The following is a 14,236-nucleotide window of genomic DNA, read 5'->3' as shown; positions in this document are numbered from 1 at the left end:
TTGTTGGCATTTTATTGGGTGATACGGATTTGTGGAAATTTATATTAGTTGAAACAAAACTTTTATGAATAGTTACGTAATGTCATCAAACAAAGCATGCCTAATGGATAAGTTCAGCTATTTTGAATTATAACTTTTATTATTTTTTTATATCTCCAAAAAAGTTTATTTCAGGACCTCAATTCAAGAAGTAAAACGAAAAGATTAATTAATAACTGAAAATACTTTTTCAGAAGGCCAATACCTACCTAATTTTTACCTAATAATTTCATTATTCCTTTAGATGGTCAAATTTGGACTTTTATCATCAATGTATCATAATGCGAATATATTATATACTCATGAAATCTCACTCTGTGCTAGTGCATGAATTGGTGTATCCTTTAAGAAGTGAATTTTCCACACGATTCTAATATGAATATTTAAATCTGGATGCACATCTATCTATCTATCTATCTATCTATCTATCTATCTATCTATCTATCTATCTATCTATCTATCTATCTATCTATCTATCTATCTATCTATCTATCTATCTATCTATCTATCTATCTATCTATCTATCTATCTATCTATCTATCTATCTATCTATCTATCTATCTATCTATCTATCTATCTATCTATCTATCTATCTATCTATCTATCTATCTATCTATCTATCTATCTATCTATCTATCTATCTATCTATCTATCTATCTATCTATCTATCTATCTATCTATCTATCTATCTATCTATCTATCTATCTATCTATCTATCTATCTATCAAACCATTCAACCATCAAGACAACCATTAAACTCCAGATTTCCGAGTCAGTTTTACTTGGGGTGGAGGTGGTAAGCAACCCACTCTACGACGGTGGGTGGTGCACTTACGCGCAAACCTGTTGACACGAGACGTCGACCTTCATCTTCTCTCACAGCTGACGCGAGCTCACGTCCAGATCACATGCCAGAGTACTGAAGACTTACACCAATTTTCTCAAGACGGATTATTTTAATGGAAACGTGTTCTTCATTTGATGGCCCGTTTTGCTTCCCGGCAACCTAATGATGCCATCGGCTTCCTAAGGAACAGAAAGTATTGTTAAATTAGGCCTCTTTCCTTATATTAATTATGTTCCCAGACATTTTCACTTTGTGTCTGATATCATTCAGCACATTGTACGCCGGGTCAACATTGGAATTGCAACTCGAAATGTAAGTAGATTGTTTCGAAATAGAATATATTGTATCGAATATCTGAACTTGTTAAATGAAAACGATACTAAATTAAATGATTACATGTTCACACACTTCTGGAGCGATATAGAGCATTAATTATTGTGAGGCGCGCGCGCGTGTGTGAGTGTGTGTGTGTGTGTGTGTGTGTGTGTGTGTGTGTGTGTGTGTGAACAGTTGTAATTAGACGCAAGCATCATGATGACCGATCGAAATCATATTCTTTCAATTGGCCACTAGAGGTCGCACTTGCAAGTAACCTATGACAAATGCACGGTTTGAATTGCCTTTAATGTACCTTCCAACAAAATTCAAATTCTAAAGTATTTTGTCTCGCCAACAGACGTCTATTAAATTAATTAGAGTGTGTTCGGCAAGGTTAAGTGAAACGTTTTAATGACAAGCAAAGCTGAACACTTCCTTTCATTAACTTCAGGCTGTTAGTGTTTTCAATTGGAGCCAGATGGTTGGTAGAGGTGGACCCCGCCATAGGCCATTTGGAAAGCCACCTGAAGCTCCCGCCATTGCCAGAAAAAATTGAGGAACAACTTATCAACTTGGGTGTTAATGTTGGTTGCCACAATCATAATGACAAGAAGAGTTAACAGACAAGCTAACAGTCTTTTCTTTCTCCCAAATCTGCTCGAAAATGGTCGTGCAGACAATTGTAAATGTTAAACCTGTACTCGCACTAGTTTTGAAACCTTCGCGTCCATGTACAGAAAAATGATTTTGTTTTTTAAAAATGTTGGGCATTCTGGATGCCCCTGTAACATCATGTGGATTTTAACACATCACAAAACGTGCAATTGTCATTGGCATTATTGTTAAGAGTGATGTTCATGAGAAGAAGCATGCGAAAGGTCATGGTTAATCTGTTCTCTTTTGTGAAACTAATTCAAATGGCATCAGCAACAGATCTGTTCATCTCTGTCTGCATTTCAGGCCCAATGTTTGCGCCGACCAGGAGATGTTTCATTTGGGTGGCCCTCAGCCTTGTGTTCAGGGTTTTACACGAATGGTGAAGGTGTGGAGGCAGGGCTGCACAGGCCACAGATGGTGTGTAGGATATGAGAGGAGGTAAGAGTCACTCCTTTCTCCAACACTGAATAATTCATCATGTTCATGGTGAAATGTAGCTATTACAACCCAGTAAGCAAGGCCGATTTTGCTCTCCACAGGACAGCATATTACACAATGTACAGACAAATGTACAGGACAGATATTCGCACAGTTTATAAGTGCTGCCCTGGTTGGACTCAAACAGATGGCGAACCAGGCTGTCTTCATAGTAGGTATTATTAGCATTTTAATATCAGTATGCAACGTTTTCACTGGTGACCCCAAAAAATAAACCATACAGTATGTAATTGTACCAGTTAACTAAACATTATAAAACTGTAAAAATATATATGATAATGTCACACTATTATATGTCACACCTTTAGGGATATGCAGTGCCGATACGTGTTTCAATGGAGGCCGATGCGCAGAGAGTGGGGATCTTATATGTCATTGTCCAAAAGGTTTTAAAGGGACACGGTGTCAATATGGTAAGTTTTCACTCCTATTGTTGTCAATATTTCACAGTTACTCTACGTACACCACATTTCCACCACGTCATCATTGGAGTTTACCTACAGCGTAGCATCGACAGTCTGTTAACTTCTTAAGAGGTGGTCCTGTGGGGTCTCTGGCTGTTCAAGGTGGTAGAAATTCTTGAGGAGTCGTGGTGCGCATGGGCTTTAAAGGTTCTGTTGAGTCTTGCTGCAATTAAAAAAAACAACAACAAAAACAGTGCTTTGTGTGCTTGGGATCCTAACCTGCCAAATGCCTCGCGACGCATTCAAAAAACAAACATATGCTGTAAAATACGTGTTGTCCAGTAAATGCATAGGGACTGTTGGGAATACTGTTGGTGACCTGAGGATATTGGGTTGCTAGTCCCCCTGCCACACCCACCGCGCACACACACTCACACACACACGGATGTACACTCCACAAAGCGTTTGCCACCCTCACAGATTCACCTGAGTGAGCGCTTGCCTGCCTCGGTTTTTTAAACAGAAGCCCTTCTTTACGACAATGTCACAAGCACGTGTTGTAGAGGCAGCTGTCTGCTGTGAGTGTTTTGGCCCAAATTATTTGCTTTTTGCACATTGGAGTGATAGATTAGATGAGGATTTCTATGAGTTTGTCTTTCACATGTTCTAAGGTCTCAGCTCAACTCACTTTTTTGGTTTTCTTCAGTGATGAAAGCATTCTCCTTCTCGCACTTCTGCGGACAGATTTATGCAGCTCTCCATCATACGCAGAACAATTTATCCACTGCACACATTGTTGTTAAATAAATGCTGCAGTAAGACTTTGTTATAGGACTTCAAGTTTGGTTTGAATTTAGTGTGTCTCTAAAATGTATATGTTGAAAACACACACACACACACACACACACACACACACACACACACACACACACAAACACAAGATTCAGCTGAGGAGGTGTTGAAAGAGTTGCTGTAGCTCAAGGTTGGAAACTATTGATGATTCCGATTACTCACTTTAGTTTTTGTTATTCATGGTCAGTATTGACTTCACACTGCAGGTGGTTTGAGTGATTTCTGTTCCGGTTTCTTGGACACAATTAGGACTGAAAGTTTCGACAAGCATTTTTATGTTCCAAGTGTGACTTGTATATTGAGTATTTGTTGCAGGAGCAAATAGTCAGGCCATCTCTCATCGCTTCAACTCTCACCCCGATTGCAGAGTTCATGTTTGAACGGGCTTGATTTATAATGCTGCTAGATCAAACACACCTGCTGTTTATATGCAGGGCGTATGTACTGTACATGAAAGCCTGTTCTCGTGTCGTCTAATGACACAAAAAAAGTATAACATCAAAAGAAAAACTACAGAACTTAAACTGATATCTTGTTGGAAGGGGAATTCAGTTTTGTTGGTAGTATTATGGAAAATAAATTCGAATCAATTCTATAATGTAATATTTCAATAAGACTGCTTCAAAGTTGAAGCAGGCAGTTGAGGTTGTTTTTGGTGGAGGAAGCGAAGAGATCTTTTGGGAAATTCTGAAGTGGAGTCTAGAGAACACGCTATGCAAGTAAGACTTAATGATCTACACAGGGATCTGGAATCAGTATGTCTGTAGAGAACACAAGAGCTTTTAACCATCTGCGTGTTGTCCGTGTTACCGGATGGGAAACTGTTATTTGCCTTGTTCATATAGCAGCTCCATGGCAACACTTTCCACTTGAGTGTAGAACACACTTAATTCCGTGAATAATGGCATGCACACAGTGCGTTTCCAGCAAAGAAAGTGACAACTGATCTTTAGATCTAGATTGAGATCTTTACAGACTCATTTTGGGGAAAAGTCTCAGGTTTCCATCCCGAGGTTCTGATTTATGGTCCTTCTTGACGTGTCCTTAATCAGTTATGTAATCCACAAACGGTGGCACTGTTCCATCACTTCTGTTGTATCTGTTGCCCCTTTTAGACTGCCTTCCTGGCACTTATTATTATTATTTTTTTTTTGCTTTTCGACAGAATAGGACATTGTCATATCCATGCGCATGCACACAGCCATTGCAGCATCACACATTCAGAAAGTTACATCTGGCACACACTCTAATACGACATCAGAACTTTTATTAATTACATACAGAATGAAGGATATAAGATTCTAATGCTTCTTGTGCATCTTCTTTGTGTTGTTTTTTTTCCATTTCATTTTTCATTTTCAAATTCTCCTTTATCTCTAAAATCTTTAACAGAATGATCAGCAATGTATTGAGTTTTTTTTTCCCCCCAATGCATACAGTATATAGTTTTAAAATAAAAGTATCACACGTTGTCTTATGGATTGAGCCAAGTCATTTTCACAATTTGCTTTTCTTTCAGATATAAATGAATGTGAGGTGGACAAAGGAGGCTGCGAAGAAAACTGTTGCAATACGATTGGCAGCTACTACTGCAAGTGTCCTGTGGGCAGTGAGTTGGGGCCAGATGGCAAGTCATGTCAAGGTAAGAAGAACGTGAGGAGACAACCAGTTTGCACAAACACATTTTTTATGTGGCCTTCTCCTGTGCAGTTTGGATAGTTTTCTCCAGTATTCCAGCCTAACCGTGACCTGAATAAGAACAAGTTGTCTAGAAAATGAATGGACAACTGGTTTCTGATGTTACCACCACCTTTCTTCCCAGTGTCATTTTATTTATATATGGACCACCTTTGGATTAATAACACTTTGGTTAGTTGGCATGTTCTCACTTTGTTTGTGCTTTCCCTTTTGATGGCTTTCTGCAGATGAGTCTACAGACAACCACAGTTTACCACACTAGACATCTTCCTTTTGTTTTCGATTATTCTGAATATTATTGTACATTTGTGTGTGTTCAGATGTCAATGAATGCGCAGAGCTCAATGGAGGATGCCAGCAGACGTGCGTCAACACACCAAGCTCTTATTTTTGTGAGTGCAGTGAAGGATTCCGCATGCACACTGATGGTCGGACCTGCATTGGTAAGCGGTTTTAACACTTGCTCACTAGCTCATGATGCTACATTGGTACACACGTTTCAAACATTGTTTTAGGGAATGAGACCAAATACACAGAATATGACATTGGAAAATCTTCGTACTTGTGCATTAAAAAAAAAAACACACCCTAATTAAATTCGCTGGACAAAAATAACGGTACCCTTAACTGAATGGTCTTTTGAGCCGGTCACTACAATCAATTAATTGCTGTAACTAACACTCAGTGAGACGTGCACACCTGTAAACAAGTATTTTGGCCCACCCTCGTTAATAATGGCTACAGCTAGACAAGCTTTGAAGAGTGTCTGTGAAAGAAGGTCAAGACTTGGTTATGATCTGGGAATGTTTTTCTCCATCTGACTCTGGGTGTCTTCAATCTGTGTATGAATGGTCCAATGAAATAACGATTGTCAAGGTATTCTGGAGCTTTTTGTACTGCCCAGCATCACAAAGATCGGAATTAGTTGCAGGTCATTCGTCCTTCAACAGGATAATGACCGAAAGCTAAAGTACCGACAATGGAACAACTTTGGCCTACTTTGAAGAGTTCTTACATAAAGACTCTTGAACATTTGCGGAAGGCGTCGAAACATGCAGACTGCAGAAGGATCACATCAAATCTGGAGCATGTTGCGCTCAATGAATAGTCCCGAATACCTGTCAGCAGGTGCAAAAGTCTCATTGAGAGTTACAAAAAAAATGTACACTGATTGAATTTTGATTGCTTTTTTACAGACTCGAGGTCCAGGCATAGACAAGCAACATACACAAGTTTAGAGTTGATCATGCTCTTAAACAAGAGAGAATACAGCGAACATGAAAAAAAAGTTATCATTGTAGTGAGAGTCTCGCTCCGTCTTTCTGTCGTATCTTTGCACAAGAGGACAGGCTGAGGTTTGGGTCTGCTAAAATCATCAGTGTTAAAATGTTTTCTTCCAATAAAATCTCAGGCACAGAAGTGATATTTCATATTTGGTTCATCGTACCGTAATTGGAAGGAAATATTCGAAAGTCAGTAGGACTGCCTGCAGTAACTGTGACTTACATATTCTTTTCACCTTTTAAACATATGATTGGGCGGCCCGGTAGTCCAGTGGTTAGCACGTCGGCTTCACGGTGCACAGGTACCGGGTTCGAATCCAGCTCCGGCCTCCCTGTGTGGAGTTTGCATGTTCTACCCGGGCCTGCGTGGGTTTTCTCCGGGTGCTCCGGTTTCCTCCCACATTCCAAAAACATGCGTGGCAGGCTGATTGAACACCCTAAATTGTCCCTAGGTGTGAGTGTGAGCGTGGATGGTTGTTCGTCTATGTGTGCCCTGCGATTGGCTGACAACCGATTCAGGGTGTCCCCCGCCTACTGCCCGGAGACGGCTGGGATGGGCTCCAGCACCCCCCGCGACCCTAGTGAGGATCAAGCGTTACGGAAGATGAATGAACATATGATTGTGTTTTGATGTCATTTATTATACTCCTTCTAATCATTTAAGGGAAAGTTCACCATGCACTCTTCTGCCTATTTTGCGCGGCACACCACATGGAAAACCAGATCACCCACAATGCAGGCATTGCAAGGAGAGATTCAGCGAGAGACAAATAGTGCTGCACTGTTTGAGATGGGAGTGAGGATGGTGACTCGTTCAAGGGCACCACGAATGTTCATCGTGCAAATGTTTTACATTTATTTTTCATACATGCATGCGTCTCCTTTGTTTTTTTAAGCCATACACTCCTGCTTGGTGTTGAATGGTGGTTGTGAGCACAAATGTCTAGACATGGGTAACAATCACTATAAATGTGAGTGCCGAAAGAACTACAAGCTCAAGACAGATGGGAGACACTGTGAATGTAAGTCATCAGTCCTAATTTCCTCCACAAGACCTTGAACAAAAAATGTGTTTATCAACAAGATACCCATGATCGAATGTGCATGTGTGGGTCAAATCCTCCGTGGCTTTATGTGGCAGTGAGGGAACCCTGCGAGGAGAGGAACGGAGGCTGCGCACAGCTGTGTGTCTCGGCGGATGGTCGTGTTCAATGCAGCTGTCGACCCGGTTTTACTCTGGCTGAAGATGGCAAGAGCTGTGAAGGTGAGGAAGCAGATGCACTCATCTTACACTGGGCATTAAGGGACATTAGCAAATACATTGAGCGCTTTCAAAAATTATTCGAGGGATTTTCAGTGCTTTACTTGAGTCTGATTTTTATTTATTGTTTAATCACAATTCCACACAAAAGTCTCAAACATTGATCGTTATTGGCTTGGTCAAGGCAGAAGTAGTGATTTACTGGAGAGCTAGAAAATGAAACCTCTGAAGTTGAACATCTCTGTAAAGAAACACTTAAACTTAAACCTAAGCTTGGATTAAAAAAATAAACAAATACATAACGGCTGCTACAACTCTTCAAATGTGCATACCGATACACAGTTTATCGTATTTATGTTTTCATTTTACAGCAGTTCACTTATTTTCAAGCATACGTCGTAGTTACAAATTTACTAGACTCAAATACAATGAAGGGTCAAATACATTCATTCATTCATCTTCCGAGCCGCTTGATCATCACTAGGGTCGCGGGGGGTGCTGGAGCCTATCCCAGCTGTCTTCGGGCAGTAGGCGGGGGACACCCTGAATCGGTTGCCAGCCAATCGCAGGGCACACAGAAACGAACAACCATTCGCACTCACACTCACACCAAGGGACAATGTAGAGCAGGCATGTCCAAAGTCCGGCCCGGGGGCCAAATCCGGCCCGCGGTCGAATTTCATCTGGCCCTCGGCCCCTGTCATAAAATCAGTGCCGTCTGCCCCGCAGGTTGGGCGCAATGGAACACGTGTTGCATTGACTGAGGTCTCGTAGACTGGTGAGTGATGTTTCATAGAGTACTGCTTCCCTCTAGTGGCTAAATGAGTAATATCATTCACTAAATGAGTAATAGCATTTAGACACTAGAGGGCATCACTCACGAGTTAACAAGACATCACTCCGTGTTTATATTGACTGATATGTCATATTTCAAATGGTCCTTGCCGTTGTGGATATGTGTATTGCTTGTTCATTTCCCTGTTGTTCGAGTCAAAGGTTTTGTGACTATTGAAAAGTCATGGTGATACATTTTATGTTTCAAATCAATCAATTTGCACTCAGGAGACTTCCGTTTAAGAAAAAGTCAAGTGAATAAGCAGTTGCATGTGATATACCTGTTTCAAATGAACCAAAAGAAATTCTTAAGATTGTTGAAATTAAAATAAAAAATGGAAATGTGAAACAGACTGGCTTACTAAGATTTGTTGAACAATATTGTTGTTCAATGTAAAGAATGTCAGCCAAGGTCGGCCCCCCGACATTTTACCACATAAAATCTGGCCCCCTTGGCAAAAAGTTTGGACACCCCTGATGTAGAGTGTTCAATCAGCCTGCCACGCATGTTTTTGGAATATGGGAGGAAACCGGAGCACCCGGAGAAAACCCACGCAGGCCCGGGGAGAACATGCAAACTCCACACAGGGAGGCCGAAGGGTCAAATACATTGACCCTGAAATTGATTTTTGGATGTTGGATGAATTATCAGGTTTTTTTTGTCCTAATCTCCGTCCCTCCATCTCTCGACAAAACCTTGCTCCAACAAATGCAATATCGTTTGTAATATCTGCCGCCAGTATTGAATTTGTAATCATGTTATGTCTGCCTGTGTATGTGGAAATTTCCCAATCTATCGTAAAATTTAATCAACAGAGCCAAGAGGGACAGTTTACTCAAGTCCTGCCAAGTCAGATACATTTTATTTCATGCAAGCTGAAATGCACATGACCGTGAATTCCAGTCTGACCTAGCAATACGTTCTTGTGTCCATGACACTGATAAATAAATCAAGATGTCTTTGTCAAGGATCTTCCATCTTACATCTTTTGCAACTCTTGCATTTCTGCCATTTGTATTGCATTCCTAGGTATTTAAAATAACCAACAAAGCACTTTTGTGCATGTCCTGTCTTCAACAGACATTGACGAGTGCAATACCGGACATCACAAGTGTTCCCATGGATGCATCAACATGCTGGGCTCCTTTCGATGCGTGTGTCATCCGGGCTTTGAGCTTGGTGCAGATGGAAAACGCTGCTACCGTGAGTAAAGATAACATCTTTTTTCCCACTACAGACCCATTATAGCAGAAAAAAATCGATACATTCATCCACCAGTGGACAATGCTTTGTGCACACGTTTTGAACGGTGAAGGACATTCCCTCTGCAATGTATGACTCCTTTACTTCCTTTCCAAACTAAAGTCATTTTTTGTACTTGTTTACCGAAGATTTTGTGTCTATTTTATGGCCATACACTTTTGTACATGCCTAGGCATAGAGATGGAGATTGTGAACAGCTGTGAGAAGAATAACGGAGGCTGCTCTCATCAGTGTGAGCACACCAGCAATGGGCCCCTTTGCTCCTGCCATCATGGCTACCAGCTAGACCAGGATAGGAAGACCTGTGTAGGTAAGAACTTCTTTGAGCCTCGTGAACCGTCAGTTATATACGGAATCTGACAACGTGCTTCTGCGTACCTACTTCAGACAGTGATGAGTGTGTCAATGGGGAATCCTGCTGCAGTCACTTCTGCAGAAACTATCCAGGCGGCTACGAATGCAGCTGCAGAGCCGGCCACACACAAAACCCAGATGGCTGCGGCTGCGATGGTAAGACTTCTGCATTGTTGGCGAATTATGTTTTTTTTTTTGGTGTTGTGACACTGTGATTTTTGTACGCAAATCCCAAGACATGTTGATGTGACAGAAGCTATTCCAGATTCAGTGATAAAGAACAGAAAGTGTATGGTTGCTAAGAAGCAAACCATTATTCAAAGGCATTTGTGCAATTGATACGACAAGGCAAGATACCAAACATTAGATTCAAGAGTTGTTGATTCGTCAGATTCCAGTCCATTTTATTTCTATGATAACAACTTTTGTGCAGTCCCTCTCTGGATTTTTTTTTCAAATGTTATTTCTCCATTATCCTTTAAGATATCAACGAGTGTCTGGCAGAGACTTCAGGCTGCGACCATGGCTGTGTCAACACCCTCGGATCATATGAGTGTTTTTGCCGAAAGGGTTTCCGCTTGGATCAAGATCAGCACACTTGCATCTGTCAGTAACCTTGACCCAATTCTTAAAAACAAAAAACATTTTAAAATGCAATTTTCCATTCATTCTATGATTTCTACGTCCAACTATCTCCTGCTTTATAACACAACCAAGGGTGTGAGTTTGTTTCAACCTACTTGGCTAGACTGGCTTTAAATTAACAATCGCAACGTTGTGAGATTGTGACCATAAAAATAAATACCCAGTCATTCGATCCACATGAAATTCTAGTGAGTCCTACAAAAATAACATTTCAATAGAATATTTAATCATATTCCAATGGTAACACGTGGTCATTGTGTGGCCTTTGTTAGCTTTGTATAGCGCAGAGTTGGAGGAAGATGAGGAGGAGGAAGAAGAAGATGCAGAGCAGACGGAAGTCTCGAGGTTTCCAGAGCTCCTCTTCCGTAACGTTCCCCAGCTTCTCCATTACACGGCAGCATTACGTTCCCCGTACGACGGCGATCATGAAGATAACGATGCTGGCGACTCTGATGAAGTGTTTGAAAGCTTCATAAAAAGTCCAGAAGAATTTCGATTGGACACCCAAATCGGTACAACAAAAGCATTATCAACTCTCCACCGATAGTGCTCAACCTTTCTGACAGCGTCTTTATTTTTATTTTTCATTCTTGACAGTGTGTCTGGACAATTCTTTTGGGGAAGACTGCAGTTGGCGATGTGAAGATTGCGTCAATGGAGATTGTGGTGAAAATAAAGACCGCTGCGAATGTTCACCTGGATGGGCTGGCATCATCTGCAATGAGAGTAAGTTCAACAGTTTTTTGTATTCGGAATGTAGAGTGCATGTCGCATCTGCTTTTTGCATCACATACGCTTGGCAGTCTGATCCTTAGTTTCCAAAATGCTTTAAAGAGATTTGCCTTCATTTGTGCGATACAAAAGCTTCAACATCGTCGACCAATGGTTTTGTTTTTACCTGTTTGTTCGCAACTAATTGATTTTCACTAAATTATGAAACGGATGCAGCAGGGTACCAACGAAGAAGTCATAAAAAGTTGACATGACTTAACTCAATGTGAGACATTTTGATTTGAAAACAACTTCTTTCAAAGTAATATATGAGTAAGTAATATATGACGACGAATGGCATAATTCACATTCATAAAGTCACAACAATGTACAGTTTGGTCCCGATCCAAATTCGGATTTGATTCTCAATGAAACGTCAAAATGGTTAAAAAGTTACTTTTTTATTGACAGTGTTCACTTTTGTGATTAAGAGAGACTCTTTGGGGAGTTCACGCAGAACAGCAGCGGCGAAAGAATATGCAGTCTGTTTGCCAGACGAACTATCGTTTATCTTTTAACTAGTTATTTTTGGCCATGAATATGTACACGTACACACGCAGACTCACAAAACCATCATTTTTCCCACCTCGAGGGAAAATCCATCTGTTAGTTCTATTTGCGCTACCTATAGAAGCGTAGACCAGTTTTAGACAGAGATAGCCTCCTGCTTGCATCAATCCAGGGTCATATATCAAAACCTGTCAGCTCTTCTGCGTAGGTTGGATCATTGTTTATGGACTCCTGAATAAAAAAGCACCAGGCGAATCAATCTGTAAGCTACCTTCCAAGGCCAGGGCCCTCAGCAGGCCGGAGTCCAAGGATGTTCATTGTCGGGTTTAAGAACCAAGGGTCCACTCTTCCCGTGCGCTCCTGTGACTAATGGCTGTGTCTGCTGTGAACCCGAGTCATGCTGGTTCTCATGAAGGGAAAGTCATGTGGGATAAGTCCATTAGAACGTCGCATTTTCTACAGAATACACACTCCCAATGCGCCTGGCGCCGCTTGGATGCGCAGTCACTGGACACTTTATGCACTTTATGCGTAATCCTCGCCAGCTAATCAACAAACAAGACAGCAGCAACCAAAAATGAGACCATAAAAGTCCATTTTGATTGCGAATGGATAGTACTTTGAATTGTCCGGTATTTAAGATAAGATAAGATATCCTTTATTCGTCCCACACTGGGGAAATTTACAGCCTCCAGCAGCAAGAATGTATTTAGAAAGAAGAAAGAAGAAAGAGAAAAAAAACAACAAACATCTTTCAATTAAATGCAATATGAACACAAATGGATAAATCGCAGTACTATTTACAATTTTCCTTCACATCATTTAATTATTATTATTATTATGATTGTTATTTTTTATTCATCAGCCTGACAGCAGTCGGTAGGAACGAGCGTCGGTATCTCTCCTTCTTGCAGCGCGGGTGTAACAGTCTCTGGCTGAAGGAGCTACCAAGTGCTGTCAGGGCGGGCTGGAGGGGGTGGGAGGGACTGGCCATCATAGCTTTTAGCTTAGTTAGCATTCTTCTTCATTCTTCAAGGGAGCAACCCAGGACAGAACTGGCCTTCCTGACCAGTCGCTCCAGTCTCTTTCTGTCCCGGGCTGAGATGCTGCCTGACCAGCAGACAATGCCATAATGGATGGCCGAGGCCACCACCGAGTTATAGAAGGTCTTAAGGAGTGACCCCTGAACCCCAAAAGACCTCAGTTTCCTGAGTAGGAAGAGTCGGCTCTGTCCTTTCCTAATCAGGGTGTCCGTGTTTGTAGACCAGTCCAGTTTGTCGTTCAGAAGAACACCAAGGTACTTGTAGGAGGTCACCCTCTCTATGTCCATACCCTGGATGTTCATCGGTGCTGGTGAGGACTTTTTCCTGCAGAAATCCACAACCAACTCCTTAGTTTTCCTAGGGTTGATCTGGAGGAGATTCTGCTGGCACCAGTCCACAAAGTCCTTTGTAAAACCTTACATATAAGCCAACATAAGCAGTGTCATAACGTTACCCAATGTTGACAATGTATTTTACTCAAGACCCACGTTATTTTCCAGCTTGTCCACAGGGCACTTATGGGCCTCATTGTAACAGTCTGTGCCAGTGTAAGAATGGAGGCACGTGTGACCCCGTGTCTGGGAAGTGCTTGTGCCCGCCGGGGGTACAAGGTCTACTCTGCGAGGCTGGTTTGTATTATTTGGCCACAAATTCACACACATCTGCACCAAACAAAAGATCTTTTCCATCACATAAAATTCCGTTTTATTGAATTCTCAATAAAATGTTGGCCTTTGATTATGACCAATGTTCTCAGTTATCATTCATATTTTCAGGTTGTCCGAGGGGCTATTTTGGAAGTGATTGCATGATGAAGTGCAACTGTCCCAACAATGGACACTGCCATCGTTTATATGGCGCTTGCTTGTGTTCCCCAGGATTATATGGTCGACGCTGTCATCTGCGTGAGTACCAACTTCATTTTATGGTGTCGATTTTTAGTGCCGCCATTTTCAAG

General features: G+C 41.3%; 1 protein-coding gene across 2 annotated transcripts in view; it reads left to right on the top strand.

Annotated features, from left to right (window-relative positions):
- Nucleotides 1-880: 880 nt before the first annotated feature.
- megf6 (multiple EGF like domains 6) overlaps nucleotides 881-14,236 on the top strand; it is a 35,322-nt gene continuing 21,966 nt past the window's right edge. The window contains exons 1-16 of one of the 2 annotated variants that reach the window (XM_052077892.1): nucleotides 881-1,198; nucleotides 2,165-2,299; nucleotides 2,401-2,510; nucleotides 2,668-2,772; nucleotides 5,135-5,257; nucleotides 5,634-5,756; nucleotides 7,493-7,618; nucleotides 7,738-7,860; nucleotides 9,773-9,895; nucleotides 10,128-10,265; nucleotides 10,343-10,465; nucleotides 10,793-10,915; nucleotides 11,227-11,466; nucleotides 11,552-11,680; nucleotides 13,779-13,907; nucleotides 14,055-14,183. In XM_052077892.1, coding sequence (XP_051933852.1) covers nucleotides 1,116-1,198; nucleotides 2,165-2,299; nucleotides 2,401-2,510; nucleotides 2,668-2,772; nucleotides 5,135-5,257; nucleotides 5,634-5,756; nucleotides 7,493-7,618; nucleotides 7,738-7,860; nucleotides 9,773-9,895; nucleotides 10,128-10,265; nucleotides 10,343-10,465; nucleotides 10,793-10,915; nucleotides 11,227-11,466; nucleotides 11,552-11,680; nucleotides 13,779-13,907; nucleotides 14,055-14,183 — 2,062 coding nt within the window. In that variant the 5' untranslated portion in view covers nucleotides 881-1,115. Of the gene's footprint in view, nucleotides 1,199-2,164; nucleotides 2,300-2,400; nucleotides 2,515-2,667; nucleotides 2,773-5,134; nucleotides 5,258-5,633; nucleotides 5,757-7,492; nucleotides 7,619-7,737; nucleotides 7,861-9,772; nucleotides 9,896-10,127; nucleotides 10,266-10,342; nucleotides 10,466-10,792; nucleotides 10,916-11,226; nucleotides 11,467-11,551; nucleotides 11,681-13,778; nucleotides 13,908-14,054; nucleotides 14,184-14,236 lie in introns of those variants that run through there. The other variant, XM_052077893.1, reaches the window with a different exon arrangement.

Source organism: Hippocampus zosterae, chromosome 10, assembly GCF_025434085.1.
Source record: "Hippocampus zosterae strain Florida chromosome 10, ASM2543408v3, whole genome shotgun sequence".
Classification (NCBI taxonomy): Eukaryota; Metazoa; Chordata; class Actinopteri; order Syngnathiformes; family Syngnathidae; genus Hippocampus; species Hippocampus zosterae.
This window is presented reverse-complemented; position numbering and strand designations above follow the sequence as displayed.